Below are 27089 nucleotides of genomic sequence, written 5' to 3' on the forward strand. Positions count from 1 at the left end.
TGGTGGAATGTGAGAGTTTGGGTCTCTCTAATATTTATAAAGCCAATTAAGAAAACGTGAATTGCCAGGCGGTAGCGCACGCCTTTAATCCCAGCACTCGGGAGGCAGAGCCAGGCAGATCTCTGTGAGTTTGAGGCCAGCCTGGGCTACCAAGTGAGTTCCAGGAAAGTAGCAAAGCTACACAGAGAAACCCTGTCTCAAAAAACCAAAAACAACAACAACAAAAACATGTAACAGTTGTGTACAGCCTTGCTTTGGGGGTTAGAACATGCTAGGCAGCAGTCCTCAGAACCCAACCTGTTGGTGTTTCTGTGAAGCCCATCACTGAAGTTCATGTGAGTTCCAGACACAAAAGAGCGGTGCTTCTGCCTGGTGTCATTTATACAGCATTTGGACTCCCTTTTTATTGTTATATTGGACTTTCCCGATGCTAAAAAGCCGCTGTCAGATAACATAAGACACTGCTATGAAGTTATCATTGAGTGCACAATGTTAATGAGAGATGTAAGGATTGGATTTGGCAGGGTGCGGGATTTAGCTCGGTGATAAAGCGCTTGCCTAGCAAGTGCAAGGCCCTGGGTTTGGCCCTCAACTCCGGAAAAAAAAAAATGGATTTGGTCCATGAGGGCATTTCCCAAAACTTCCTAATCATCACTCCTTAAGTTAACATCCCGAGGAGATGGAGGGAAGGCACTGGAGGAAGCTGCGCTGTGGCTTGCTGTTGGTTTCAGGTGTCCACTGCTCTGCCAAGCCCACAGGCAACCCTGGAGTATTTCTACTGGGCTGTGCCTCCGGCTTCTATTCCCAGAATAACTCTGGCATCTGACAACTGACTCAAAGAGAGGCAGCCCAGGCCATGTTTTTAGCCCTGCTTTGTGGGCAGGGAATTACTTTCAAGTGACAGTCTCATGTTGGCCACTTCCACAGAAATGTCAGTGACAAACATCGCCTGAAAGAGCTGAGCTGAAGGTGATTTGAAGCCCAGCCAGGGGTCCAGATTTGCTTAATGTCAGAACTTGACGCTGAGAGCCTTACACTGAATTATTTTTTTACATACACTTATTTACATGTCCTTTTTATATTAAGAATTTTTCATAAATATATTTTTATCATATTTATGCTAAATTCTTAATGTTTGCATGTACCTTAGCAATAACTTGTAGCTGGAGTTTTCTCTCCAGGTCCCACCAAGCCCTGCAGTCCCACAACCCACGCATAAAATAATCACTCAGACACTTATATTACTTATAAACTGTATGGCCATGTGGCAGGCTTCTTGTTAACTGTTCTTATATCTTAAATTAATCCATTTCTATAAATCTATACCTTGCCACGTGGCTCGTGGCTTACCGGCATCTTTACATGCTGCTTGTCCTGGCAGTAGCTGGCATTGTCTCCTTCTGCCTTCCTGTTCTCTCAATTCTCCTCTCTGTTAGTCCCGCCTGTACTTCCTGCCTAGCCACTGGCCAATCAGTGTTTTATTTATTGACCAGTCAGAGTAATTTGACATACAGACCATCCCACAGCAATAACTCTAAGAGGCTGCAAGCAGGGCACTGTGCTCAGTTAATAACGCCATGTACAGTTCCTAGGTGAGTGACTGGGATGCAGTGGACACTATTCTGGTAAAAACCCATCAGTGTGTGCTACAATTCTGGCGCTCATCAGCTGAAGTTGGTGTACATTCCACAAGTTTGAGGGTTTGAGACAGACACAAGCCACACTTTGGGGATTCCCAGGCCAAGTGTGGCTCCTGAGTCTACCGCATGAATGTGTTTGTACACAAAAGCGGAGGTCCATGAAGTGATATCCCAGGTTCACTACTGATGTTTTAGATGTTTCGTGACTGACACAAGTGAGATGTAACCATGGAGTGTTTCCTCACGCATGACTTATAGGAATGGCTTCATAGATATCTGCAAGTTCTCTGAATTCCCTGGAGTCCAATGACCATGGGTATGTGGAAACCCTTAGAAAGGAGAGGTTCATTAAGGGAGAGTGACGCTGCCTGGAATTGCATCCTGGGAGACAGGACCAGAGAAGATGAAGGTCCTGGGGTGCACCCGTGAATGTGGTGGCTGAGAGAAAGGACGGGGAAATAAATGGTGCATCTGGTAGTTAAACACTTCATGTTGTGGTTGATGATGAATTTTGAGCTTGAGAGCCAGGAACACAAACGGTATAAAGGGGCTAAACTCAGTAAGAATGAACTGTCAGCAGAGTAGAGGAAAGTTGGCTTCCAGTAGAGCACACAGCAATGTCTGGTCTGTGAAAGAAGTGGAGAGGTTTGGGCAGGACAGGGGTATCAGGTGTTGTGGGTGTGTGGAGCCAAGAAGGTATAGATGAGATGTCACTGGGAGACACAAGAATAGGATGACCCCTGAGGTCCCTTCAACTCTGGTCGTGTTACTTAGGGCAAGTTCTGGTTTTAGGAATTGAGTTTGTTCGTACTGTAGTTTCCATTGACACTTAACTTTTTCTGACCATTGGGCTTATCTTCCCAGGTGACAGAGTTCCTGGACTCTGAGGCCCATCCTAGACCTTTAGGGGAAGTGGGTGGGTAATGGGTGTGGGGCTGGAACGGTGGTGGCAGTTTTGAGAGCAGGAAAATATCGTTTCTTTCCTCTTCCTCCCCCACCTTGTGTGTGTGTGTGTGTGTGTGTGTGTGTCTTGTGCACACACTCTGTGTGTGTGTGTGTGTGTGTGTGTGTGTGTATGTGTGTGTGTATGTGTGTGTGTATGTGTGTGTGTGTGTGTGTCTTGTGCACACACTCTCTCTCTCAGTTAGGCATGGTAGAACATGCATGTAATCCCATCACTTGGGAGATAGAGTCAAGAGGCTCAGAAGTTCAAGGCCAACTTTGACTATGTAGCAAGTTTGAGGCTAGTCTGAATTGTAGGAGACACTGTCTCAAACAGCGGGTTTCGGGGGCTGGGGGTGAGGGTACAGGAGGGAGTGAGAGGAGGAGGGAAGGGAAGGTTTTGAAAGTCTAAAGGCAAGGGAATTGGGGTGAGGGTACTAGGAGTCGATGGACCATTTCTCCTGGTAGGATCACCTCTTACTTCTGGGTGAAAGATGGCATTAGTTAAAATAATAAGTAAATAAATAAGTAAGTGAATGAGTGAATGAATGAATGGACAAATTAATTAATTACAAGGGCTGAAAAAAAAGCAAAGAAAAGCAAGTATGTTTGGAGTTAAGTTTAGAGTACATAGAATGGCTGTTGGGCCAGACTCAGGACAGGTGTAGAGGAAGAGGGGACACTTGACAGTCACCTTCTTCTGCTAGCCCAGCGCAAACAGGGATCAATCTCAATGGGGCACATTTTGGGAACAATAGATGGCACATGAGTCATCCTTAGGGGAAGGGCCGGGGTCACATTGTCAGGACTGAGTGGTGATGGGTCCGATCCTCTGTGGTTTGTGGAGAGTCTGGCATATTTCACATAGGTGACTAGTGTGATTAGAAGTATGTCTGCAGCCACATCAGCAGGTACAATGTGAATGGTAGCTGAGACTGGGCCTCTGAGGCCATCTGGGGAGATGAAGCAGGGTGGGAAGTTAGGAGGTGAGAGGTGGCCTTAAATACCACAGTCATCAGGGACGTAACATTTGAAGGAGCCATTTCATTTTGTGGTCATAAGTCAGCAGACATTTAGATGGTAACGCCTTTTCTGTTGTGTGATGTGCTAACCGACGTGTTAAATTTAAGTGTGGTTTGGCTTTAACTGATGTAGTTTGTATTATCCTTCCAGTTGTAATTTACATTTAGAAAACAGGTCCCCTGTGGGTAGTTAGAGCTGCCCGTTAGCCAGAAGACCAGCTGTGCAGGCTTGGGAATGTGCACAGTCGAGGGGAGAATTCCGTGACCTGACTGACGGGTCTGAGTGGGTGCATGGTGGGTACACTGTCCTGGTGGAGGGCTGTGGAGTCTGGAGTGACCGGCAGTGAAGAAGTCAGTCACAGCGCCTGCTCAGGCTTCCTGCCCCATCTCAGAAGGCTTTGGCTCTCCATGGTCCCTCCTTTACCCCAGAGCGGAAGCAGAAGTGATCCTTAAAACTGGATTCTTGGTGACCCTTTGCTCACAGGTATTCAGAGGCCACTCTTGCCTCCACTGCCAGGGTCTCACCTGCCTGCTACTTCCTGTCTTAACAGCCTTGCCCTCTCTGCTAGATCTCGGGGTCCTATTTCCTTCAGTCCCACCACCGCAGCCTGACCTCACCTCACAGACCCACCAATGCTGCTATCGGGAAGGCTGTGCCCCCCCCCCCATCCATCCATCTGATCTCTGCACGCAGGCCATCTTCGCAGAGACACTTTCATTAACCCCCTAGCTTAAGCTAGCCTGGTCTCCAGCATAACTGGCCATACTGCTAAGTTCCTGCACGTCACAGCCACAGGACACTTCTTGCTGTGACTCAAACTCCCTCCATTGCCTTCCCATGACAGGAATGCAGCCTCTGTGTGGACAGAAGCTGTGACGCCTGGTCCCTGACACAAAAGTGGCTGAGGGCTATCCTGTCTCAGAGGGCCCCCTGCCTGCCCACGGCTGGGTAAGCCTTTCAGGAAGCTTTTGCACATGATGGCCATGGACATGGTAAGAGCTGAGACCAAGGGGTGACCCTGGGCAGTTCCCTGGAGCTCTCCTCCTGTGGGTAGGCTCTCTGCTTCGTCTTGCTACTTGTCAGTAAGGAATTCCTCTTGGGCTAATTGGTTTGATAAACCCTTTGGTGGTAGGTAGCACTTTAAAAAAACTGGGAGACATCTTGGATCAAATGGTCACCAAAGCCAATGCAGCAGGCAACACCAAGACATTTACTTGCTTCCCGAGTGGAAATGTTATAAGAAAGTGGAATGACCTCCTTGCTCCTTTGGAGCCATCTGTCATCCAAGCATGGTCTTTTCCATGCATGCAAGCTCTGTATGATGTAGAAAGTCCTGGAATGCTCTCGGAGTGGATTCATGTGTCTCGTGGTGTCTGCTAGCCCAGGGTCGAGAAACCAACTTAGGGCTTCAGTCTTGGGTTGATGTAATGTGACTGTCACCGGACGTACGTGTGTGTCTCTAGGAGAGAACTTCAGCTGTTGTGGGCAGGGTGGTGTTACAGGCAAAGTGGTATGTCAAATGGCAGCCTGCTGCTCACTTGTTACCCATTTGCAGAGCAAGGGGTGCTTTATAGAGATGCACACAGGGCACCTCAGCTCACAAATTACCTCAGCCATGGCTGTGTGAAGTGGAAATGGGCGAGCAGCTATGCACATCTGGGTGCTCACAATCCGGGAACTCTCTCTGGTGCAGCTGGTGAGGGGGCAGGGCAAGACAGTGGTAAAGCGGGAGGATCCATGGGACTGGAGGTGGAGGGGCAGGTTCCAGGGCACATATCACTTCAACTCCAGCTGCTGTGTTTATATAATAGAATATTCCTTGAGGGTATCAATCCAATAAGTCATTTATTCAGAAGTAAGAATATGGGAAACCTATATTTTCCTTATGTCTTTGAAATCCAGCTAGCTCAATAATTACATGTTATTTGCTGAGCATTTAGCAGGCATTCTCAGGCGCTCTGTGTGCTTTCCCATTTAATTCACTCAACATTTTGCGAGTTTCATCTTCCTCATTTCAACATATAAACCTAATAGTAGACGCGATCGGTAACTTGTATGGGGATTAAGTGATTAAGAGCAGGGAATCGGTTATGTCCTTGTGGGTACAGAGGCAGGCTTCCCACTTTGCTTCAAATCCCACATCTCCACTTTCAGCCAATGGACCCTCGTCTTTGATCTCTGAGCCTCTATTTTTTTTTCTCTGCAGAGAAAATGAAATTCTTCTTAAGATGTAGCAGAAAGGCACCTAGCAGAACACCATAAATACCCAGTCAATGTTATGTGTCTTCACCGAGAAACACAATGAAGGTGACTTAGAGGTCAACTGATTTGTTTAGATGAATCAGGTTAGCCCTTTGATTATTTCAGCAGGCAGATCCATGCAGGGAGCTGTGGGTAGGCAGGTCACTGACCCCCAGGACCTGCTTGGGCATCAGCAGGCTGCACATGGTAGAGATCTAACTCAGAACATGACCTGTTTCCTGATCTATCGATGAGGGTCGCACCTCCTGCCCTCTGCCTGGTGGTGAATCCAGATGGGAACACATACACAGATGTGCCTGCTGGTGTCAGATTCTACGCCTGCATTTGCCTACTTCAGTTCAGTCCAAAGTTGCTAACTTCAGAGCTCACCAGCTCCACTCTGGACCCATGGACTTCATTTCTCTGCGAGCTCTGTGCTCATTATCATTCTGCGAGAGGCTAAGCATGCAGGCTGGCATGTTGAGATAAATGTTGGCCCCGGCTTTAGATTAAATACCCCCAAGAAGAGAGTGATCAATAGGAGAACAGAACCATAAAAAAGATCATTAAAGAGTTGTTCAGAAGCAGGTATGTGCTCATTTTTATAATCTCCCAGCTGAAAAACCAAACAAACAAAAGGCACGCAAGCTTGCAAAAGCAAAGGCCATTTATAACACTTAAATCTGTTTGTCTGATGCTGGCTGCCCCCCTGTGAATGCAGGGGTCCGTGCAATGCAGGCATGTATTTGGTTGTTGGGCGCACTCAGAAGGAGTTCAAAGAATCCCCCCTTTTTTCTCCTCGAGTCACGGGGAGACATGTCATTCTTTCTCAGCACCCTCATTATCCAGAGGACATCTTCAGATACAACTTATGTCTCATCCGTTAAAGAGGTATAGCATTTATTCATGGAAATGGTTAGAATTAAGATCTTCGTTCCGGCCAGGTGGTGGTGGCGCACACCTTTAATCCCAGCACTTGGGAGGCAGAAGCAGGCGGATCTCTGTGAGTTCAAGGCCAGCCTGGTCTACAGAGTGAGTTCCAGGACAGCCAGTCAGTGTGGGTTCACAGAGAAACCCTGTCTCGAAAGAAGGTCTTTGCTCTGTCTGGTTAAACCAACGGCTAACTGGCTGGCACAGATGCCAGTTTTCCTTGGGCTTGTGGATTGGTTGCTGTGGCTACCACACCTCTCTGCACTGGCTTCAGAAGTTAAACTTAGGCAGTGCTCTCTCTGGGTTCCCTGAGCAGCCAGAACCACTCAACCCCCAGACACTCCAGTTATTCACTATAAATGCTGTAACCACCACCAACTACTAGTCAACCATCACTGCCCTCTGCTGCCTCATCCAGAGTGGCATGTGCTACCTTCAGCCCGAGTGTATAGTGTCTCCCTGCCTCCCTGTGTTTGGCAGCCAGTTTTTAGTCCCTGTGCAAGTAATGGCTTTCTCTGGGAGATCTTTCCTGATCCTCCACCCGGAGAAAACCTCCTCCTCACCTGTTCTTCCTGGAGTCCCACACTTATTCATGTGCCCACAAGGTGGCGCCCGTGCCCCTGTTCGCCAGACCTCAGCCAGTGAATGCCATTAGGAGAGGGCTTTGGTCTCCACTCCCTGAAAGTGTTTGCTGAATTCACTCATTTTAACTGTCTCCCTCTTCCACTCTAAGGACTTCATCAAAATGAAAAGTTAATGCCCTGTTATTGGTTCTGAGACAACACTGTCATTATTTCCTAACAAGGACATTTAAACAGGACAGATGCGGAGGTGGACTGCAGAGCACACAGAAGAGAGTCTGATACACGGGTCCGCGTTGGGCTACACATCAAGCATTGGGCTACACATCAAATTCCAAGATACCTGCATATGATTGGATAGACCAAACATCTAAGACGGACCTGGTGCTGGCACAGGGACTGGTGTTTGTGTTTTATTGTCTTGTGTAGTTATGGGATGCCACCAGGGATAAGAATGGGCGGTGTAGGTGGCCAGAAGCTATAACTGTACCTCTCCTTAGTTCACAAGTTGTCCCAGGTCACAACCCCACCGGGACCCTGCCCAGGCCCTGCCCTGAGTCACTTCTGGAGGTCTCAGTCAGGATGGCCTCATTACCAAGCCTGGGGTGCACAATGGGGTTATTTATATAAATTTCTCTTCGTTGGAAAAGAAAAAGAAGAGCGGAGGCACAAGAGAGGGAGAGAATTTTTACCTTAATTACTGAAAAGCACAGCTAACCGCCTAAGTGGATATTGCCTGCTCCACTGACAATACAAGTGGGTCTATTTGAAATATATGTATGATTTTTCATTGACACAGAGCTGTGCGTATCTGTGGGGTAAAATGGGATGGTTGGTACATTGTCAGATTTGTCACAGCCTTAGCATGTTCCTTGGATGATCATCTGTGGTGGGGTTATGATGGTCTGAAGGAGATGACACCCATGGTCTCAGGCATTTGGACAATTGGTTTCCACCTCTGGGGAGGAATAGGAGATGTGGCTTTAGTTACAGGAAGTGTGTCACTGGCAGTACACTTGGAGGTTTCAAAGCCGAGTACCATTCCCAGTGTGCCTCTGTGCTTCCTACTTGTGGTTCAAGATATGAGTGCTCTGGTTCTGTTGCCATGCCTACCACCTGCTGCTGTAATTCCCTGCCATGATGGATACTCACCCTCTGGAACCGTAAGCCTAAATAAACTCTTTCTTCTGCAGACTGCCTGGGTCACCATGTTTTATCACAGTAATGGAGGGATAGTCAGAAGTTCCCTGGAAGCTGTTGGGAATGTACACTACAGTACTGTCAGCCAGAGCCACCTTCCTGTGCTATATACAACAGCTGGACTCACTCATCCTGACAGAAACTTTGTGACCATTAACCAACCTCTCCCTGTCTCTTCCTCTCCTCCACTTCCAGCTCTAAAAGTCACACTCTGCTCTCTGCTCGTGTGTCTTCACTGGGATTCTTGAGACTGTGGAATCAGACAAGAGCTGGCAGCTATGAGAAAATAGTCCTGGAGAGTAGGCAAGGATGCTCTGCCCCTGGGTGCTGAGTGCCCATCCCAAGGCCTCTCCAGGTCAGCCAAAGGCAAGGGACTTTGTAAGTCAACAGCACTAGGTCGGAAGGCAGCCATAGCACAGCGGCTCCAGGCCTGGGGCTGCTGGGAGGGGCGCCACATAGAGAGTTCACGGAATGGTCCGGCTGGGAGTTCACAGAACGGCGGCCAAAGGACAGAGAAGGCTGTGGGAAACGGAGAAACCGGTTAGTACCAACCCAATAGGTTCAGTAAGAGTTCATGGTCAGAAAATAAAATAGATGTGAGTTTAGAGAGAGAGAGAGAGAAATAGAACACCTTTTCCTTTAACACTTATGCCCTACAAGTGCCTCATCACCAGCTTGAATTTGAGCTCTGCCACCTCTAAGAGGGAGACACTGGTAAGTCGGCTTGCCTTGCCAGGCTCCCCGAGAAGAGCACTTTTACCTCCACCACACATCCCCTGCCATGATGTTCGGCCTCAGGCTCAAAGCAGCAGGGCTGAGCAACCATGGCAGAGCCCTCCGCCGCCGGGAGCCCAGGAAAACCCCTCTTTAGTCTTTCTCAGGCATTTCTGTCCTAGCTGCAAAAAGCTAACAGTTAGAATCCAGAAAGAGAAATGGTGTGAAAATGAAGTTTTAGATGAAAATGTGAGCCTGTGTAAGTAAGAGCACCTGTTGTGGGGGAGCAGAAGGCAGTCAACACTACATGTGTGCATTCCTTCAGAGGGGGGTGTGGAGTTGATTATAGATTAGATGATTAAATTCGGGATGAGAAAGAAATGTCAACTCTTTGTGCCTTAAACATTTAAAGAGACAGTAAGGATTTTATAATGTAATACAGTCGATGAAAAGACATATATGTTTTTGTATTCAAGGAAGGAACAAAAGACAAGGGAATCAAAGTCATAAGAAGGGGAAGTTTTATAATAAGATTCGTTTTAAGATAAAACATACGCAGAGCAAGTGTGAAGAGGCCGAATTGCTCCAAGGTCAAGCATAGCAACAAAATTGTTTTTCCAAAGATTATTTTAAATGATGACTATGTCTGCGTGTCCGTGTGTGGGTATGTGCACATGAGCTCAGCTGCCTGGAGGAGGCCAGAGGCACTGGATCCCCCAGGAGCTGGAGTTACTGGTGAGAGGGGTGCTAGAAACCAAGTGTGTCCCCTGCACAGGTAGTACCTGCTCTTAAGTACTGAGCCATCTCTTGGGTCCAGAACTGTTGTGCTTCTAAAAGGACACACTTAGAAAAGGGTCCCTGAGGATGGATGGCCACCAGTCTAGCCCGGGAATAGTGAGAGACCCTGTCTCAAAGGAAGGCAGAGAGCAGTAGAGTGGGGTACCAACAGTCTCCTCTGGCATCCACATGTGCAGAGGTGCACGTACCTCACCTCCGAGTGTACACACCACACAGACACACTCAGAGAAAGCTGGTACACATTCAAAAAAGCATATTAGGAACTAGTAAATAACAAGGTAGGCGTTCGTCCTGGTGAAGAGGGAGTGAGGAGTCAGTGGTGACAGAGCTGGAGAGACTTAAGTTGTCATCCTGAGCCCTAGCTCAGCTAGTCCAGAGAAGACCGTAGGGTACAGAGACCTCAGGTGCTCGTAGAAGTGCAGGATGGAGAATGTCTGCCCATGCTGCCTGGCAGGTATCCCCTGCGGTCCTGGGAGGGAGGCTCACTACTCAGTCCACATTAATCAGAATATCTCAGTGTATGGGGTTGGCTGGGACTGAGGCAGAAACAGAGAAATGGAGATATTCTTAGGGCACAAATGCCTTGAGGAGGCTCCTGGCATCCATGCCAAACCTCCTTTGGCTACAAGTCTTCAGGCTCTCCCAGGTTAAGATCAAGAAGGATTTGAGCCATGGGATTTTGCACACAGTAACCCTGAGGCTGTTAGAGACCTTAAAGAGGAGGATGAGAAAAGCATTTTCACAGAGCAAAATGCAAGTTGACTTAGATGCCCAAGACTGGGGACAAGTAACAAGAAGGCCTGTGGGAAATGTCCAAGGGGAGCCCTAGACCTGCCTGGGTAGGGGTCAGCTCTGTCCATCCTGCTTTTTTCTAGTGAGTCTAAAAGGCCTTCCAGGTCTATGGTTTGAGGTGCTCATTGCCCGCAGTGCGCAAGCCCCACAGCACACAAGCCCCACAGCCTTATCTTTATTCTGCCTGTGCCATACCTATGCTAAACATCCCAGCCAGTGCGCTCGCTCCCATCTGCCTCTTCCCCAGACCACCTGGTGTAGCTGCCGCACACCGAGCTCTCCACTGCCCGCTGTCTCTATGCTGTGGCCACAGGAATTTCCCTAAAGCTGACTGATTGTTGTAGCATGGATCTTAAAAGTTCTTATTAATAAAAAACAAACCTGAAGCCAGGTATTGGGGTGAATGCTGGAAGATCAGAGAAACAGAGCAAGCCACAGCCACCTCTTCTTGCCAGTTCCTCAGCTGATCCTGTTTCCTCAGACTGGAAGCCTCTGAGTCCTCATCTAGAATGAATCTCAGCTGATCTGCCACTCAAAAGCCTAAAAGCTTAACCAGCTCTGGTTCCTGGTCCTCTCGCCTTATATACCTTTCTGCTTTCTGCCATCACTTCCTGGGATTAAAGGCATGAGTCACCATGCCTGGCTGTTTCCAGTGTGGCTTTGAACTCACAGAGATCCAGGTGGATCTCTGCCTCCCAAGTGATAGGATTAAAGATGTGAGTGTAACCATTTTCTGGCCTCTATGTCTGTCTAGTGGCTGTTCTGTTCTCTGACCCCAGATAAGTTTATTAGGGTGCACATTATTTTGGGGAACACAATACCACCACAGATTATCAGCCACCAAGTCAGTAGTACCTGTTGTAGAGCAAGAAAGGTCCTAGGACTGGCGGTCTGCCATAGATGGACAAAGCCTTGTCTCCCATCACAGTTGCCCAAGCTAGTGCGTGGCTTCAAGCCTCCCTGCTTCTTCTGCGTGGGTGGTGAAGACTGCTCCAAGATCCACCTCAGATTTCCCTCTCTGAGACCTCCCTCACCACAGCCAGACCCTTGCATCTCCCTGTTCTGTGCCCACAGGATTTGCAGCGACCTCTTCTGCCGCAGTGAAGACCTGTCCCTGTTCGTCTCAGTTTTCCTAAGGGGACTAAGAGTTACCAGAGGGCTAAGACTGTGTCCTCCACAGTGTCACCCACCATCCGTGCCGAGACAAGCAAGCACGGGACTCATAAAGGCTCCTTGTTTAGAACTTGCTGTGTAGCCAAGGGTAACCTCGCCCTCCTGGTCCGGCCTTCACCACGTGCTGAGATTAGAGGCATGTGCCACCATACCTGGAAAGGTTTTCTGGAATGAATGAATTGACCCAAACAAATTAAAAATTGAAAGATATTGTTATTTAGTATAATCTTGGCAATGAGTAATTCAGAACTGGCTTAGGGGATAAAGAAAGGCCTTTCATTCTGGTTATTCCTCGGCTTCAGCAATGTGTGTGCTACATGCCTTAACTACTCACTGAAGAGCAAAAATAACCATCTCCATTTTACACTGGGAGAGAGTGAGGCCCAGCACACTAACAGTACTTCCTCAAGTCACTTTAAATAAGTGGTAGGGGTGAGATTTGAACCCAAGAGTATTGAATTAAAAGTTCTCCCGTAGTGATTATCATTAAAGTAGGTTATTAGGAAATTCCTTACAGTCTAAAATCCAGAGCCAGTGAGGCTCCGACTGAGCACTAGAAAACGCCACATGATGCTTTGCCCCTGAACCCCTCAAGAAATTAGGAATGATTTCACTGCTGTTACCCGGGGTTGGAACTAGACACAGGTTCCTTTGTCTTTTTTTCTGCTCTATTTTTCTGGATTGGCTTAGAGTGGTTTAGTGTGAGCCATTTTAATAATGCGATGGAGAATGTAAATCTCTAATTTCTCCCAACTAAAATGTACAGTTTGTTTTTTACTGCCAGTTAGAAATACCTAACAAGAGTGCCTGGAAGTATGAAATGGTGGGGCTGGCATGCACGCCCAATGCTTCTGCCCTTCACAGGGTGGCACAGGTTCCGTGTCCGCCGATCTCTGAACCAGGGGAGTCCCTTCCTCTCTAAAATTCAAAGGCATTTCTGCTCAGCAAACATGGATGGACATTTGCAGAATTGAGTTAGTTAAAGCTCTGTAATTCACAGTGGGCACTCAGGACCGAGTTTTCCATCCATGTTCATCCCCACAGTTGCTTTAGAAGATTGCATCTTTTGTTGTCTTCAGACTAGAGTTTTAAAAGTACTTCTTGAAAGTACTGTAGGTTTCCCCCACAGAGAACAATGACCGCTAAGTGGTTTTCGAGAAGTTGAAAGAAAGTAGACAGTAATTAAAGACAGGGTCGGGGATGCCCTGAAGCAAGCATAAGGCCCCAGTCAGGATTCGAGAGTGGAGTAATGGACCTCCACAACCACACTGTGGTTCACTGTGCCTCTTCATTCCTCTTCAGGAGAAGAAAAGGGTTCTAAAGTGGATGAGAAGTAAATATGGCAGCAGTTCTGTTTGCTTGCCGGGAATGGCAGATCACGGGGGAACCTGTGTCATGGTATGTCTTTGTCGTGCAGTGGTGTGGGGATGGGTAGGTTTAGAACTACGGAGACATAGAAAACATACAAGTTCTTGCTCTCTCAAAACTGGATTAGCTGCTACCAGAGGGGGTTGTCACAAAGCAAGGCCATCCCTTGTTTGTATCTTCCACATGTGCCTGCTTGCTATTTGCCCTTCTGCCATGTGACCATGCCCTTGCCACCACTGTGTCCTTAGACTCTCCATTCTAAATAAACTTCACTTGTTTATAACTCATTCAGTCCCAGTTATTTTGTTATAGCAACAGAAAGGGAACCAAGCAGGAAATGAAATTAAATATCAGCACACACACCACAAGGAGTTTGTGAAATTCATGCCTATAAGAAATTAGACAACTGGTTCCTAAGTAACCAGTTAGTGAAAGATGAATTCACTTGGAAAGTATTTTTAAATGAATGAAAATAGAACTGTAGCATACTAAGACCTATGGGTGCAGCTAATAGAATGATTAAAGGTCTTTAAATGCCTGTGGGGGGTAGGGGGACTCAAGTTAATACTATAACCTTATACCATAAGACACTAGGAAAAGATAAACTAAACACAAGGTGATTTGGAAATGATTGAATACCAAATAAATAGAATAAACCATATGCAGACTAGAAAAACTAAAAAAGCTAGAAACTCAAACCCTTCTTTTGAAATATAAACAAAGGGAGTTGGCTTGGTGTGGGAGCCCACAAAGGTTTCCTAGTGAGATCTGAGCTTGCTTTACACAGCAAGACTGCATAAGGTGATGAAGTGACCGTGCATGTGGTTACCAGGTGTTTGGAAGGGTCTGCACTTGGCTGTGCTAGGGGAAGGTCTTTGCTCCACCCCTTGGCATTTCTATAAATAGCCCTTTAGAAGAGACAGAAGGGGCCTCTGGATAATGATCCAGGCCCTCCGGAGGCTATCCTGTGTTTCTATCTGTCTCTCTCCTCTCTATATTTCTATCTAAATATTTCTTGCTTCTCCTTACTCAAGAGTACCCTGGGGGGAAAAGTGGGGGCAGGTGCCCCGACAGCTTGGGAGGTAAGAGAACTTGCTATGCAGCATGAGGACCTGAGTTCAAATGCCCAGAACTCATGCAAAATGTGAGCATGTTTGTGAATTCCTGTAACCAGTGTGGGGGACAGGGACAGAGAGATCCCAGGAGCTTGCTGGCTAAAATGTCCAGATTCACATTTAGTGAGAGACCCTGCCTCAAGGGAACTAGGTGGAAAGCAAGGGAAAGACACCAACATCTTCTGAGCACACGCATGCACACACATACATGCATACACATGCACATGCACACACACACAAAACTTTTTGATGGACTTTCCAGCAGAAAAAGGAGAAGCCTCATTACTAAACTCAGGAATAAAATGAGCATTACTACCAACCTTAGAGAAACTTTGTAAAAAACTTTGTAAGAATTATGAAAAATTGTCTCTCAAATTAAGGAACCTAGGTGAAAATGAATTCATGATCAAACTATTAAAACTGACTCAAGAAGAAACAAAATCAGAGCCAACCTGTAAATAAAGTGAGTAAATCAGTAGCCAGCCAAAGTCCAGTGCAGGTGACTTTGTGAATTCTGTTAAATATTTAAAGAAAAATTAATAATCCTTCAAAGACACTTCCAAATTATAGAGAGGAAATATTTTTGAGTCATCTTGTAGACCAGTATCACTCTGATACCAAAAATGTAACTTAAGGAAATAATTATAAGCTCGTCTTCCTTTTATATATAGATGCAAAATTCCTAGATAGGTAGGTAGACAGACAGGCAGGCAGGCAGGCAGACAGGCAGGCAGGCAGACAGGCAGGCAGACAGACAGACAGACAGATAGATAGATAGATACTAATATAATCTAAAAACTTTTTGTCGTGGCCATTCAGACATGACCATATAGGATTATCCCTGGAATGCAAGCTCAGATACAAAAGTCAATGTTGATATGTCACGTGAATATAAGGGGGAAAAGCCATATGTTCATGTTAATATATGCAAAATTTAAAAATCAGTTGACAAAATTTAAATATTTTTTATGATAAAAAAAAACTAGCCAGGGGGCTGGAGAGATAGCTCATCAGAGGATCCAAATTTGGCTCCCAGCACCCATGTTGGGTGACTCACAATCATCTGTAACTCCAGCCTCTGTGGGCACATGCATACATGTTCATATATCTAAACACAGACACATAAATAAAAATAAATCTAAAAAAATAGACTAGGAGTCGAAGGAAACTGCCTCTATTTGATAGTATCCGTCTATGAAGAACTCAGAGCAAACATTCTTAACCGCCGAAGCCTCCAAGCTTTTTCCTCGGGGATCAAGGATAAAAGTCTTACTCATCTGTTTTCACCATTGCTGTAAAGGCTGTTGCCAAAGCAATTAGGCACGGAAAAGGAAGGGAAAAGCAACCAAATTGGGTGAAGACAGGAAAGGAAGAAGTAAAATTATCAGTGATGGAGTTTCGCATGGGAAAATTCTGGGGTACCAAATGAGCTCACCAATGTTGTGGGACACAAGAGTATGGACATCAGCTGGGCATGTGGAGCCACCTTTAATCCAAACATTTGCATTCACAGGCAAATCTCTGTGAATTTCAGGCTAGCCTGGTCTATATAGCAAGCTATCAAGGACCCTATCTCAAAAATTAGAACAAATAAGCAATCAGTTATATTTAGAAACACTGACAGTGAACAGTCAGAAGATAAAATATGAAATTTTCATTGTTATTTTTCATTCAGTTATGTTAAGGATAATAAGATAGTAAAAAATGAAGTATGAGATCCCTGTACAATGGAAACTAAAATCAATGAGACTAAAGAGTTGAATGGAATGACTTCATGTTAATGGATTAGAAGACCTAATACAGGGTGGCACTCGGGAGGCAGAGCCAGGCAGATCTCTGTGAGTTCAAGGTCAGCCTAGACTACAGAGCGAGATCCAGGACAGGCACCAGAACTACACAAAGAAACCCTGTCTCAAAAAAGAAAAAGAAAGAAAGAAAAGAAAAAAGGCCTAATACAGAGAAGTTTGTGATAGTCTTCACACTAATCCATAGTTGCAGGTCAAAATTGTGGTTGTGTGTTTTGTAGAAATTGAGAGAGCCATCCAGTTCACAAAGAAAAGCAAGACGTTCAGAATGGCTAAAACAATCTTGGTTGAGGGCAGGGGAGGTTGCAAAGCTAGAGGAGTTACATATCCCAACTTGAAAATGTAATTTATGTCTTTAGTAATAAAGACACTCACTGTAGGACAGTGGTTCTCCACCTTCCCAATGCTGTGACCCTTTAATATAGTTCCTCATATTGTGCTGACCCCCAACCACAAAATTATTTTGTTGCTACTTCATGACTGTAATTTTCTACTGTTATGAATTATAATATAAATATCTGATATACAGGATATCTGATATGTGACATCTAGGAAAGGGTCATTCAAACCCCAAAGGGGTTTCTACCTACAGGTTAAGCTCTGCCATTCTAGGGCCTGGAGAGGTGGCTCAGTCCATAAAGTACTTGCCTCACAAACACAGGATCTGAGGTTGACCCTCAGTTCCATGTCAACTGTGTAAGCATGGTGGCATTCATTTTGAAACCTCAGGGCTGGGAAGATGGAGACAGATGGATCTCTGGTACTTGCTGATGACCCAGTCTGGTGTAACCAGCAAGCTCCAGGTTCTCCCAAACCGTGAGACTTTCCCTTAAAAAACAAGATGGCAGCTCTGAGGAGCAACACTAGAGATTGACCTCTGGCCTCCACTGGCACATGCACACATATGCACTCATATATATATATATGCACCTACACACACACACACACACACACACACACACACGTATTAGCATATGTTAAGTATACAGATTAATGAAATATAATTGGCAACCAAGAAATAAATTCTTATGTTTATAGGTCAAATGATTATGCTACAGAGTCTAGAAGAAGCCAATGGCAAAGAATAGTTCTTTTAAAGATTGGCGCCCAGTGACTAAGACATGATTTTAATGGGTGTGTGTGTGTGTGTGTGTGTGTGTGTGTGTGTGTGTGTGTGTGTACTGGTGTATGATTCATACATACATATGTACACATATAGTGTATATATGTGTGTGTATATATATTTTTTAACCAGGAGCAGTATTGAAATTTACATATGCAATATTCCAAGAGCAGTGTATGCTTTGATAGGAAGAGCTATGAGAGGCAGAAGTACCACATGTATCTTCCTTTTCCCAACAAGTTCTATGACTAGAGTGTGTGTGTGTGTGTGTGTGTGTGTGTGTGTGTGTGTGTGTGTGAGAGAGAGAGAGAGAGAGAGAGAGAGAGAGAGAGAGAGAGAGAGAGAGAGAGAGAGAGAGAAATATTTTAGACTTGAAATCATTTTTCTTTTTAAGTGGATGGAGAGAGATTTTTGAAATTAATTGCTATCAGTAGTGATTTCTGCTCTTATGTTTGATAGTACTTTAGTACTTGGCTTTGGTTTTCTAGTTTATAAAAGTGAGACATCTTTCTAGTTTAGCATTTAAAGATATTTTTGAAAACTATTTTTGCCATGTTTGGTATACTGCTTTATATAGTCTCAGCTACTTAGGAGGCTAAGGCAGGAGGTCTCAAGCCTGTCTACTGGAGCATCTGGACAACATCGAGACACCTCTAATTTAAAAAGTGATGTTTGAAGTTGGGGAGATGGCTCCATGAGTTATGTGCTTGCTACGCAGGCAGGAGAGCTCAAGTTTGGATCCTTGGCACCCATGTAGACAGGTGGGCGTGGTGACACATGCCTGTAACTCCAGCATGGGTGGGGGCTGAAGACGGAGGATCTGATAGGTTTGCAGCTGGCCAGTTTAGCCAGTTGACCATGCCCCAAATAGGGTGGAGAGTGAGAGAACACCCCATGTTTTTCTCTGGATTCTACCCCTGTGCACAGCTCTATCACCAACACATACATGCACACACACACATGTATACTGGCATAATAATTTTCCAAGTGACATTAGACTGACTTTCATGTCGTTTTCACTTGTATTCAGCTCACTTCCCTTGATCTGACCTGTAATTTACTGTTCCCAAATATTTGAAACTTATTTAATCTGTTACTGAATCTTTTAAATCCTACCACATTGGAGGCAGCGTACTTTGTAGAATTTGAATTATTTTAAGTTTTGGGGGGAATTGGTTTATGACTTCTACTACGGTTTGTCTGATAACATTCCAATCATGTGTGAGGATTGGATAAGGTGCTATTATGGTTAGAGTGATCTTCATTTAGGTTATGCTGGCTGACAGGGCTGCTCAGACTTTATATATCATCACTGAATGACGGCTGGAAACTTTGTCATGACTTCTTCATATTTTTGTCTTCCTCTCATGTTTCATTCCAATTCTCTGGCACTAGTCTTGTTTTTATTTCATGTTAGTAGTTTCACTTGTTCATCTTTACTGATCTTTTATTCTTTAATGTCTCGTGTTAATTCTATCCAGGACAATTTACATCTCCTTGTTTTTCTATCATTGAGATGACTTTGTTGCTTTCTTATCTCTCAGCACACTCACATCTCTTCAGTATTCTTGAATATGAAACATTTACATTCTAATGAGTATATTCATTATACTCTATAATTCTGTCATCTACATCATTTCTGGATTTGTTTCTCTTTGTTATGCCATTTTATTTTCCTGCTTCTTTGTATACCAGGTAGTTTTGGTTCTGAGACATTTTGAATTTTAAATTGTTGAGTACTGATTGATATGCACGTATATGTAATATGAACACACAAACATAATATATGCTGCATTATAAATGTGTAAATTTTTTTGAGCTTTGTACTGGGACACAACCAAGGTATTTGGAGGCACTTTTATCTTTTCAAGGCTTGTCTTTAAATTTAGGCAGGAGCATCTAAGCTTTCAGGGCTGATCTGACCCCATACTAGCCAGCCATATTCCAAGTTCCATGCAGGTCCTGCAGCTACTATTAGGTTGCTGTGTTCCTGCTGATGAGAATGTGAATGCTCCCCAGCTGAGTCATGTAACTAATTAATTCACTTGCTCCTTTTTAGTTCTCTACTTGGCCCGGGGACTTCTGAAGACATCAGCTGATCACACTGAAGGCTTGTGACCTTCTACCCACCAGCAGAGTTTTTTGCTCTGCAGATTCTTGCTATGGCTTCCTCAAGATCAGTTGTCAACTAAAAGAGACTGTAGAGTTTGTATGGGGGGGGGGGGGCTTTGCCTGTGGAGTGGCCTCTTCAGAGAAGCTCTGACAGCTTTAGGGCTGACATTTATCTATTCTCAAAGAGTTCTATTGTATGTTTCACTCCCAAAGTCTGAACATTTTTTGTTTTGTTTGTTTTTTGTTTTTCGAGACAGGGTTTCTCTGTGTAGTTTTGGTGCCTTTCCTGGATCTTGCTCTGTAGACCAGGCTGGCCTCAAACTCATAGAGATCCTCCTGGCTCTGCCTCCCAAGTGCTGGGATTAAAGGCATGTGCCACCACTGCTTGTTTATATAATCATTTGCCTTTTTTTTTTCTCTGCATGTACACACGTGCATGCCTGGTGCCCACAGTAATCAGAGGGTGATGGAAGCCTTGGAACAGACTTATAGATAATTGTGAGATACCACATGAGTGCTGGCAACTGAATTTGGGCCCTCTAAAAGAGCAAACTTAGCCAAAGAACCATTTCTCCTCCAATTCCCCTGGGGTTTTATCTTGTCCAGAAATTAAATGGATTGTTGGATACTTCTGTTCCACCTTGTTTCTGGCCGGCACTCAGTAAGGATGTAGTATATTGAGGCAAGCCCTTCCCTCTGCCTATTAGACAATATGTTCTCCCTCCCTGTTGTTAGATGTTAAGGAAGTCCAGCCTTCACATCAAACAGTCACTTTTCACTGGCATAGCACATTTTCCCTCTAACTTACCCAGACAGAAAACCCTACTCCTATGGTTTTTATCAGGATCCTAATACCTCAAAAGACACAGCAGTACCTTTAAAGCTAAATCAGTCACTGAAGATATAATGCTTGAGGCACAGATACTTGTAAAACTGAAGAAAACCCAAGACACCCATAGCAGATTGGAAATCAATGATCAGGAGCTAAAAATTCTGCCTGTTTCCAAGGGAGACTGTTTTAGCTCTCCCTGGCATCTCATGAGGACAGAGGATTTCCCCCAAAGCAACCCAGTTTGACCTACTTACCTTATGATGCCTGCTTGCTGGCTGCTGACCTGCTTCCTGAACAGAGAATGGGCAGAGCTAGCTAAGGTAAATGAGGAACATCGGGATTATGTCCTCCCTCCTCCTAGTCCCTTTGTTAGAAAGTAGGTTGCTTTGCTCCTGGAATAAGCCGCTCCCTGAGGTCTTTGAGGGCACTGATGTTCAGGTGCCTATCTTTCTCCAGTGATAACAAGAGGGGAGGGCACCCAACAAAAACAATGGTAGCTTCAGGACTGGCTGTGGTCTGGGCTTCATTTTACCAAGGAGCTCCAACTTACTATGAGATATTCTAGAACCAGGGAGATGGAGAAAATATTCATCTAATTTGAATCCTTCAGTGGCTGCAGATGATGAGTTTAACATCTTAGGGGACAATGAAGGAAAATCAGGTCTAAATGGTTTCATATTTTCAGAATTACTTATGCATAATTTGGATCATTGTGTGTGCATATGAAAATAGGGATATAAAAATCAGTGCCTTGAAGCCAGTTAAGAATATGCCAGAAGCGCCAGTATGACTGAGGACAGACTTCCACTTAAATAAAGGATGAAACACATGAAAGAAAGCAAGAAATCATTAACATTAATCTGATTTGCTCTCAAGAGAAAAGGCACTTTATTAATGTCAAGCTTTGGTTATGCTGCTGAATGAAGTCTTGTGCTGACCTAGCTGTGTCTGATGAAGACATCAGATCTTATCAGTCATGTGACATGCATGTGGCTTGGCTCTGCCCCCAAGAACTTTCACAAGCCCTTTACCTGTCTACTAGGATTTTTGCAGCTGTGAATGGTGGCTGGTACTACTCAACCCTTGGTACTGTTTACACAGTGGCATTTTTATTTGCATATTGCAGTATTCTGCACAGTGCTCTGCTTCAGAAGAATCTTTCTTTAGATTAAACTACATTAAATACCAGGGTTGAGTTTTCATACTTCTATTACAAATTAAGAAATGGGGACATTACAGAGTTAACAAAGGTGAAATGACTTGGCCAGTGTCCAAATGCAAGGCCCTAGTCAAAACCAAAAGGCTGGTCATCCAAATGTAGTGTTACTTACTAGAATGCACAGTGGGCTTCCATAAAGCATTGGTGGAGGACACTGGAGTCTGAAGGCCATTTTATGGGTTCTGTTTTTTAATTTTGCTTCACTCAGCACTTTTGAACATAGCTAATTGTTAACTTTTTCCAAAAGGCAGCAAGGTCCAGGGCACATGACTGACCAGTCTGGCATCTGGAGGTGATGGGAGTGATGATGTGGTCTTCTCACAGCTCATCTATTACTGTCTGATGTTAAATTTCTCCAAAAAGCAGCAGAAATCCAATGCCAATCAGAGGACACACATGGAGAAGTTCCTGGGGCTTGGCTCTAAACCCATCAGCCCTTGGAGGGCCTGAATTTAGTGTCATATTGTCAGGACCAAAGGCTCAGGCTTCAGACTTCTAAAACAATCACATGTGGAATTGGCTGTGGAATGCATTAGGGATGTATTTCAGCAGGTTAAACAGCGACAGTTCTGTGATATAAACAAATCACTGGAGGGAGCTCATTCTTCCTTGTCTTTGCAGTGCTGAAGGTTGAACTCGGGACCTCAACACATGCAAGGCCAGTGCTCTACCACTAAGCGATATCCTTTGTATTTTAAACACTCAAGACAAAAAACAAATTTATCAAATGACTTAATACTGCCTGCACTGATTTCTAAGTTCCTTTCCTTCATGCTTAAAGAGTGAAATTAATGATTCTAAACTAGGTAATATTTATTTTTCATATGGTCACAGTACCTCTACTACAATCTTCTCAATGTCAAGTCATTTGGAACAGTGCTGACCTTGATGATAAAGCACACATTAATGATGCCAAAAGCAGTCAGGAAGGCTAGGTTAGCACTCCAATACCACAAGGATAGTTAAGGCATCCTGTCTGACCGTCCTCAGCTGCAATAATGCAGAGTATCAAATGTGGTGCTGTGGTGACCTCTCTGAGCTAGTAGCTTTTAAAACTCACCTTCTATTATCAACAGACTTGACTTCATATTGTGTTAGATATCCTCAGAGTACAAAATCACAGTGACTAATTTTTCTTTGAGACTGTATGCAGGCAATGCTCCTATTCATGTTTGAATGCCAAAATCTAACCACATAGTAGTTATTTGTACTTTATGATATGGCCACAATTACAAAGGGGAAAAGTACACCAATAATTCTTTTTCTTTATTTCATACAAAGGCTTTGCTGTGAGTCTGCAAGTCATCTTGTCCAATCCTAAAGCTGTATTTAAGCGCCGTGGATCCCAGCCAGGGATGCAAGAATCTGACTTTCTAAAGCAGATAACAACAGTTGAAGAACTGGAACCAAAAGCTAGTAACTGCACCAAGGTATTTATTCATCTCCCTCATGCTGTTGGACCTTAAGTGTTGACAGTGTGGCTGCTTAAACTATCGCCCTCCTCCGTAGGTTCTCGTGTGGCACACTCGGACAGAGAAGGTCAATCTAGCCAACGAGCCCAAGTCCCACCTGGACACAGTGAACATTGAGGTGTAGCCGCCAAGACCAGCAGGTGTAGAAGGGGAAGTCGAGTTTAGGCTGCAGCTCATTCAGGTATTGTTCCTTTTTCTTCAGTCTTTCCTGGCAGCCGGTGGACATCTGTTAAAACAGCTAACTGGATGCTACAAAATGTGTTGTCTTCATTTGTTCTGCATGTGTTCTCAAAAACGTAACTGGGAAGATTTTCGTACAATGAACTACATGACACTGAAAAAAAAAAACTGAGTATCTCATGTATTGCTGCTCCCTCCCTCCAGCCACCTCATAAATGATGGAATAGGCTTTAGAACCTGATGATGAGCATTTTGTCAACTAAACAGTCCCGGTTCTTCGCTCCACAACATGAAATATTTGGAAAGGTGGTGGCAGTGTACACTGTAGAAAATAAAACCCACAAATAAAAAAGGTGTGTGGATTCATCTGTTTAATATAGGGAAATAACATTTTGTCAATACTAGGCACCATAAAATGTAAACACAATTACTGTCATAAACCTGGACATACCTTCAAGGATTAAAAGTGGCTTTGTTTTAGTTACCCTGTGTGCATATAGTGCAGAAAAAAGGTCTTCGTAATAGCACTATGTACATGAGAAGAGGTCCAAATTACAAGAGGCAGCAAAAATTTGAATTCTTGAAACATTCATTAAGTTTGACAGTAACATCCAGGTTTATCTTCCTTTCACTAACCACATTCCCTGTTAAGCACATCATAACAACAGCACAGTGAAGTGAGTGATGAAGAAAAGAATTTGATACACTAGAAAACAGTGCTCAGTGATACATTTACATTCTATTTATATGATTAAACATTGGATCATACAGTACCTTCCTACAGGATTACTGGCTAATTTGGGGTTGGGGTTTATACTGTTAGAAGTATTACTAACATGATAACTACTTCCCTTATATGCAAACATTAGAGCTATAATTTTGAGAATAAAACCGATTATGCAAGTTAACTGAGCAGCTTCTCAATGTGGCTTATGACATCATGGGAAATATGAGCAAAGCTGCCCTCCACAGAAGATGGTTTCTCAACCTGCTTTCACATCTAATTTAATCAGCACAGACCAACACGGTCAATCAGGTAATTCTTAATGTGAACAAATGGGGGAAAAGAAAACACATATGTACATGAAGAAACGGGAACTAGATGCCTTTGCAGTGAGGAATGTCGGGTGTTGGTTTTGGATGGAACTCTGCTGCAGCTTTTCACTTCCACAGCTGTGTGCTCAGAGTCTGCCCAGACGAGCTTCCAGACCACCCTGCTGTTGTGCTGGGGGGCTGGCCAAAACCTGGGGCAGGGTTTGCACTACTGAGACTCATGCCAGCCATCTGCTGATTCATCTGTGAAACACATAAAAGGCTTAGTTTACCAGGATTGTTCACTTTTCATTCTGGACTCTTAGCTATAGACAGACATTTCATCACTAATATGAAAAGGAGTCAGAGCAGCGATGGAAGTAGACCACGCCTAAGTATCTCTATTGAATCAAATCGCTTTGTTCTTTGTTTTTCCCTGTGTTTAGCACTACTTAGGAAGTAACCCATACTCAATTCACTTTCTATACTCAAATTTTTATCCCAAAGATTAACCACAATTGAAAAAATACCACAGTAATCTTTGAATTTGTATGTGAGCATATGAGCCCATCACTCTTTCAACTACATGAGGGTATTTCTTGGACTGAGAAATTTTAAAAATTTAAAACATCCTAAAATTACCCTAACATTTTACAAAATACCTGCAATTCTCTACTAACATCCTAAATGGCTGTAGTATACTTTTACAACATTAAAAAGGTCATATAGCTTATGTTTTAACAGCTACAATTAAATTTCATTATACGCTATAAAATAAGAGATTACATGTATTTTTCTTTCAGGCTACAGTCCAGTATATTTACCAGTCTTTTAGCTAACCCAGTGGTTCTCTTACTACCAAGGTTGATGATGGAACAGGAAAGGCAGGATTTACCATAATATAGTTCCAAGCCTACGATCAGTGTTAAGGGTGTTCTTTTTGCAGGGTTTTTGTACGACACAATAACCATGTCAGCACTCCAATGTGTCTAAAGGCAGGCAGATCACATCTTCCCTTTTGCTCACAGATACTCTCATGGCCTTGCTGACAGCACTGTGGTTCTTCACTGGCTCATCTGTAATTAACCTGAGCTGAGTGAACCTCAGCATCTTTGCCACAGAAAAGCTGTTACTAACATCTGACTCTTATAATTTCTGAGGTTTCCAGTGCATACACATATGGTTCATGTATTCCAATAAACCACAATTATAATATATTTGGTGATTTTGCTAATGCTTGTTAGAAATCAATGAAGGTAAAACTACTGGTCTTACAGAAACCAAGACCATTATGATTCAGGAAAGGGAATGCTAACATGGACATTAATTCAAAAGTCTTTGTCTGTAGAGCTACAAAAGTCAGAACAGCATTTAACATGGAAATGTTACTATTCGGCTTAAAACTAACCCAGATAGACATGGAATTTATCAGTGACTACCTGAGGTAAGCAGTCCCTATGATAACATAGGGACTCTTGAGCTAATGGATGCTCCTCATAAAATCACAGCCTTGATCCCTCATTAAACTGTGCTTTGAGAATATGAAGCTGGATTTCTTTCTCATTGGTAAGAGTTAAGCAAAAAGGATCCAAGCTTACTAGTAGAGACAGACTGGTCTAAGTGGACTTCTAAAAGACCCCACCCAGGAGCTGAGTAAGCTGGTACTAAGCCTTACAGGTAGCAGAAGAGGATGTGATGTCTCTCATATACTGTGAAAGATAACTTCTAGCTAGTACAGGTAGATAAGGCACATACACGATTACAACATTATTACAGGCTGAAATGGGGAAAGGAATATCCTAACATTTATTTACACAATACTCTTAAAATAAGGACAGTAACAAGTCATTTATCTAGCTGATAAAACCTCATGACATCTATAAACACTTGGATCTGATCAAACTTATCTCTATTCAATTCTTTTGCTACATCATTAGATTTCAAAACAAGCTACTCATAATATACACATAGTTTCTTGGATTTTGAGATGAAAGACAGTTCATGAGCCCTACCTGTGAGAGGTTCCACTGAGGCTGCTGAGCTTGCGGCAGGCCAAACTTACTCTGTGGTGCACCCATTTGTCCCACCATTCCTCCTTGAGGGCCAACAACATTCTGAGGAAGTGGCATCACTCCAGTCTGTGCATTTCCCATAAACCCATTGGGCATGGGCATTCCCACCATCATGCTTGTATTCTGTCCCATCATATTTCCTATAAGACCGGGAGCCGCAGGCACTGGTACGCCCATGGAAGGAAAACCTTGAAATGCAGTTGCTGCTTGTGAGGTAAATGGTATATTTGTGGGTCCCATAAACACACCTGTATTGTAAGAACCATGAATTAAAACAAACCAACAAACCAAAAACCAAAACAGATCAAGAAGAGGCTCTTGTATATGGCTGCACTCATCTCTAGATATAGAAAAGGGGTCATAAAACAACCCACACCTCAACCTTCAGAGCCTGTTAGTTCCATAATGCAGACAGATGTACGTCTATTGTGAAAGCCAAATGCACAGCCTGAGACTGCATGCTGCTCCTGCTGACTCACACCACTGCTCTCTCACAAACCAACCAGGCAGGAAGAGAGGTGGTTATTTGCTTTTATGAGGAAGTAGGTAAGTGGCCACACAGTTTCAGTCTATATATGAGATGAACTTATTTTGGAGAAAAGGGTCTGATGGATTAAAACTGAATGAATTGTATGCTTATATTTCACTATAATGATAAGGCATTTCCATAATTTTATATAATTATATATATGTGTGTATGTGTGTATATATATACACACACACAT

At 43.9% G+C, this 27089-nt stretch overlaps 2 protein-coding genes across 6 annotated transcripts in view; one reads left to right on the forward strand and one right to left on the reverse strand.

Annotated features, from left to right (window-relative positions):
* The window catches only part of B3gat2 (beta-1,3-glucuronyltransferase 2), an 82978-nt gene extending 56320 nt beyond the window's left edge, over window positions 1-26658 (forward strand). The window contains exons 3-4 of the mRNA XM_042266321.2: window positions 22890-23038; window positions 23118-26658. Of these exons, the coding sequence (XP_042122255.1) occupies window positions 22890-23038; window positions 23118-23204 (236 nt within the window). The 3' untranslated portion in view covers window positions 23205-26658. The remainder of the gene's footprint in view (window positions 1-22889; window positions 23039-23117) is intronic.
* Smap1 (small ArfGAP 1) overlaps window positions 23617-27089 on the reverse strand; it is a 102682-nt gene continuing 99209 nt past the window's right edge. For all 5 annotated transcript variants that reach the window (XM_076557949.1, XM_076557948.1, XM_076557947.1 and 2 more), the window contains 2 exons: window positions 26305-26612; window positions 23617-24556 (listed from right to left, as the gene is read on the reverse strand). In XM_076557949.1, the coding sequence (XP_076414064.1) occupies window positions 24422-24556; window positions 26305-26612 (443 nt within the window). In that variant the 3' untranslated portion in view covers window positions 23617-24421. The remainder of the gene's footprint in view (window positions 24557-26304; window positions 26613-27089) is intronic.

The sequence above is a fragment of the Peromyscus maniculatus genome, chromosome 21 (assembly GCF_049852395.1).
Source record: "Peromyscus maniculatus bairdii isolate BWxNUB_F1_BW_parent chromosome 21, HU_Pman_BW_mat_3.1, whole genome shotgun sequence".
Taxonomy (NCBI): Eukaryota; Metazoa; Chordata; class Mammalia; order Rodentia; family Cricetidae; genus Peromyscus; species Peromyscus maniculatus.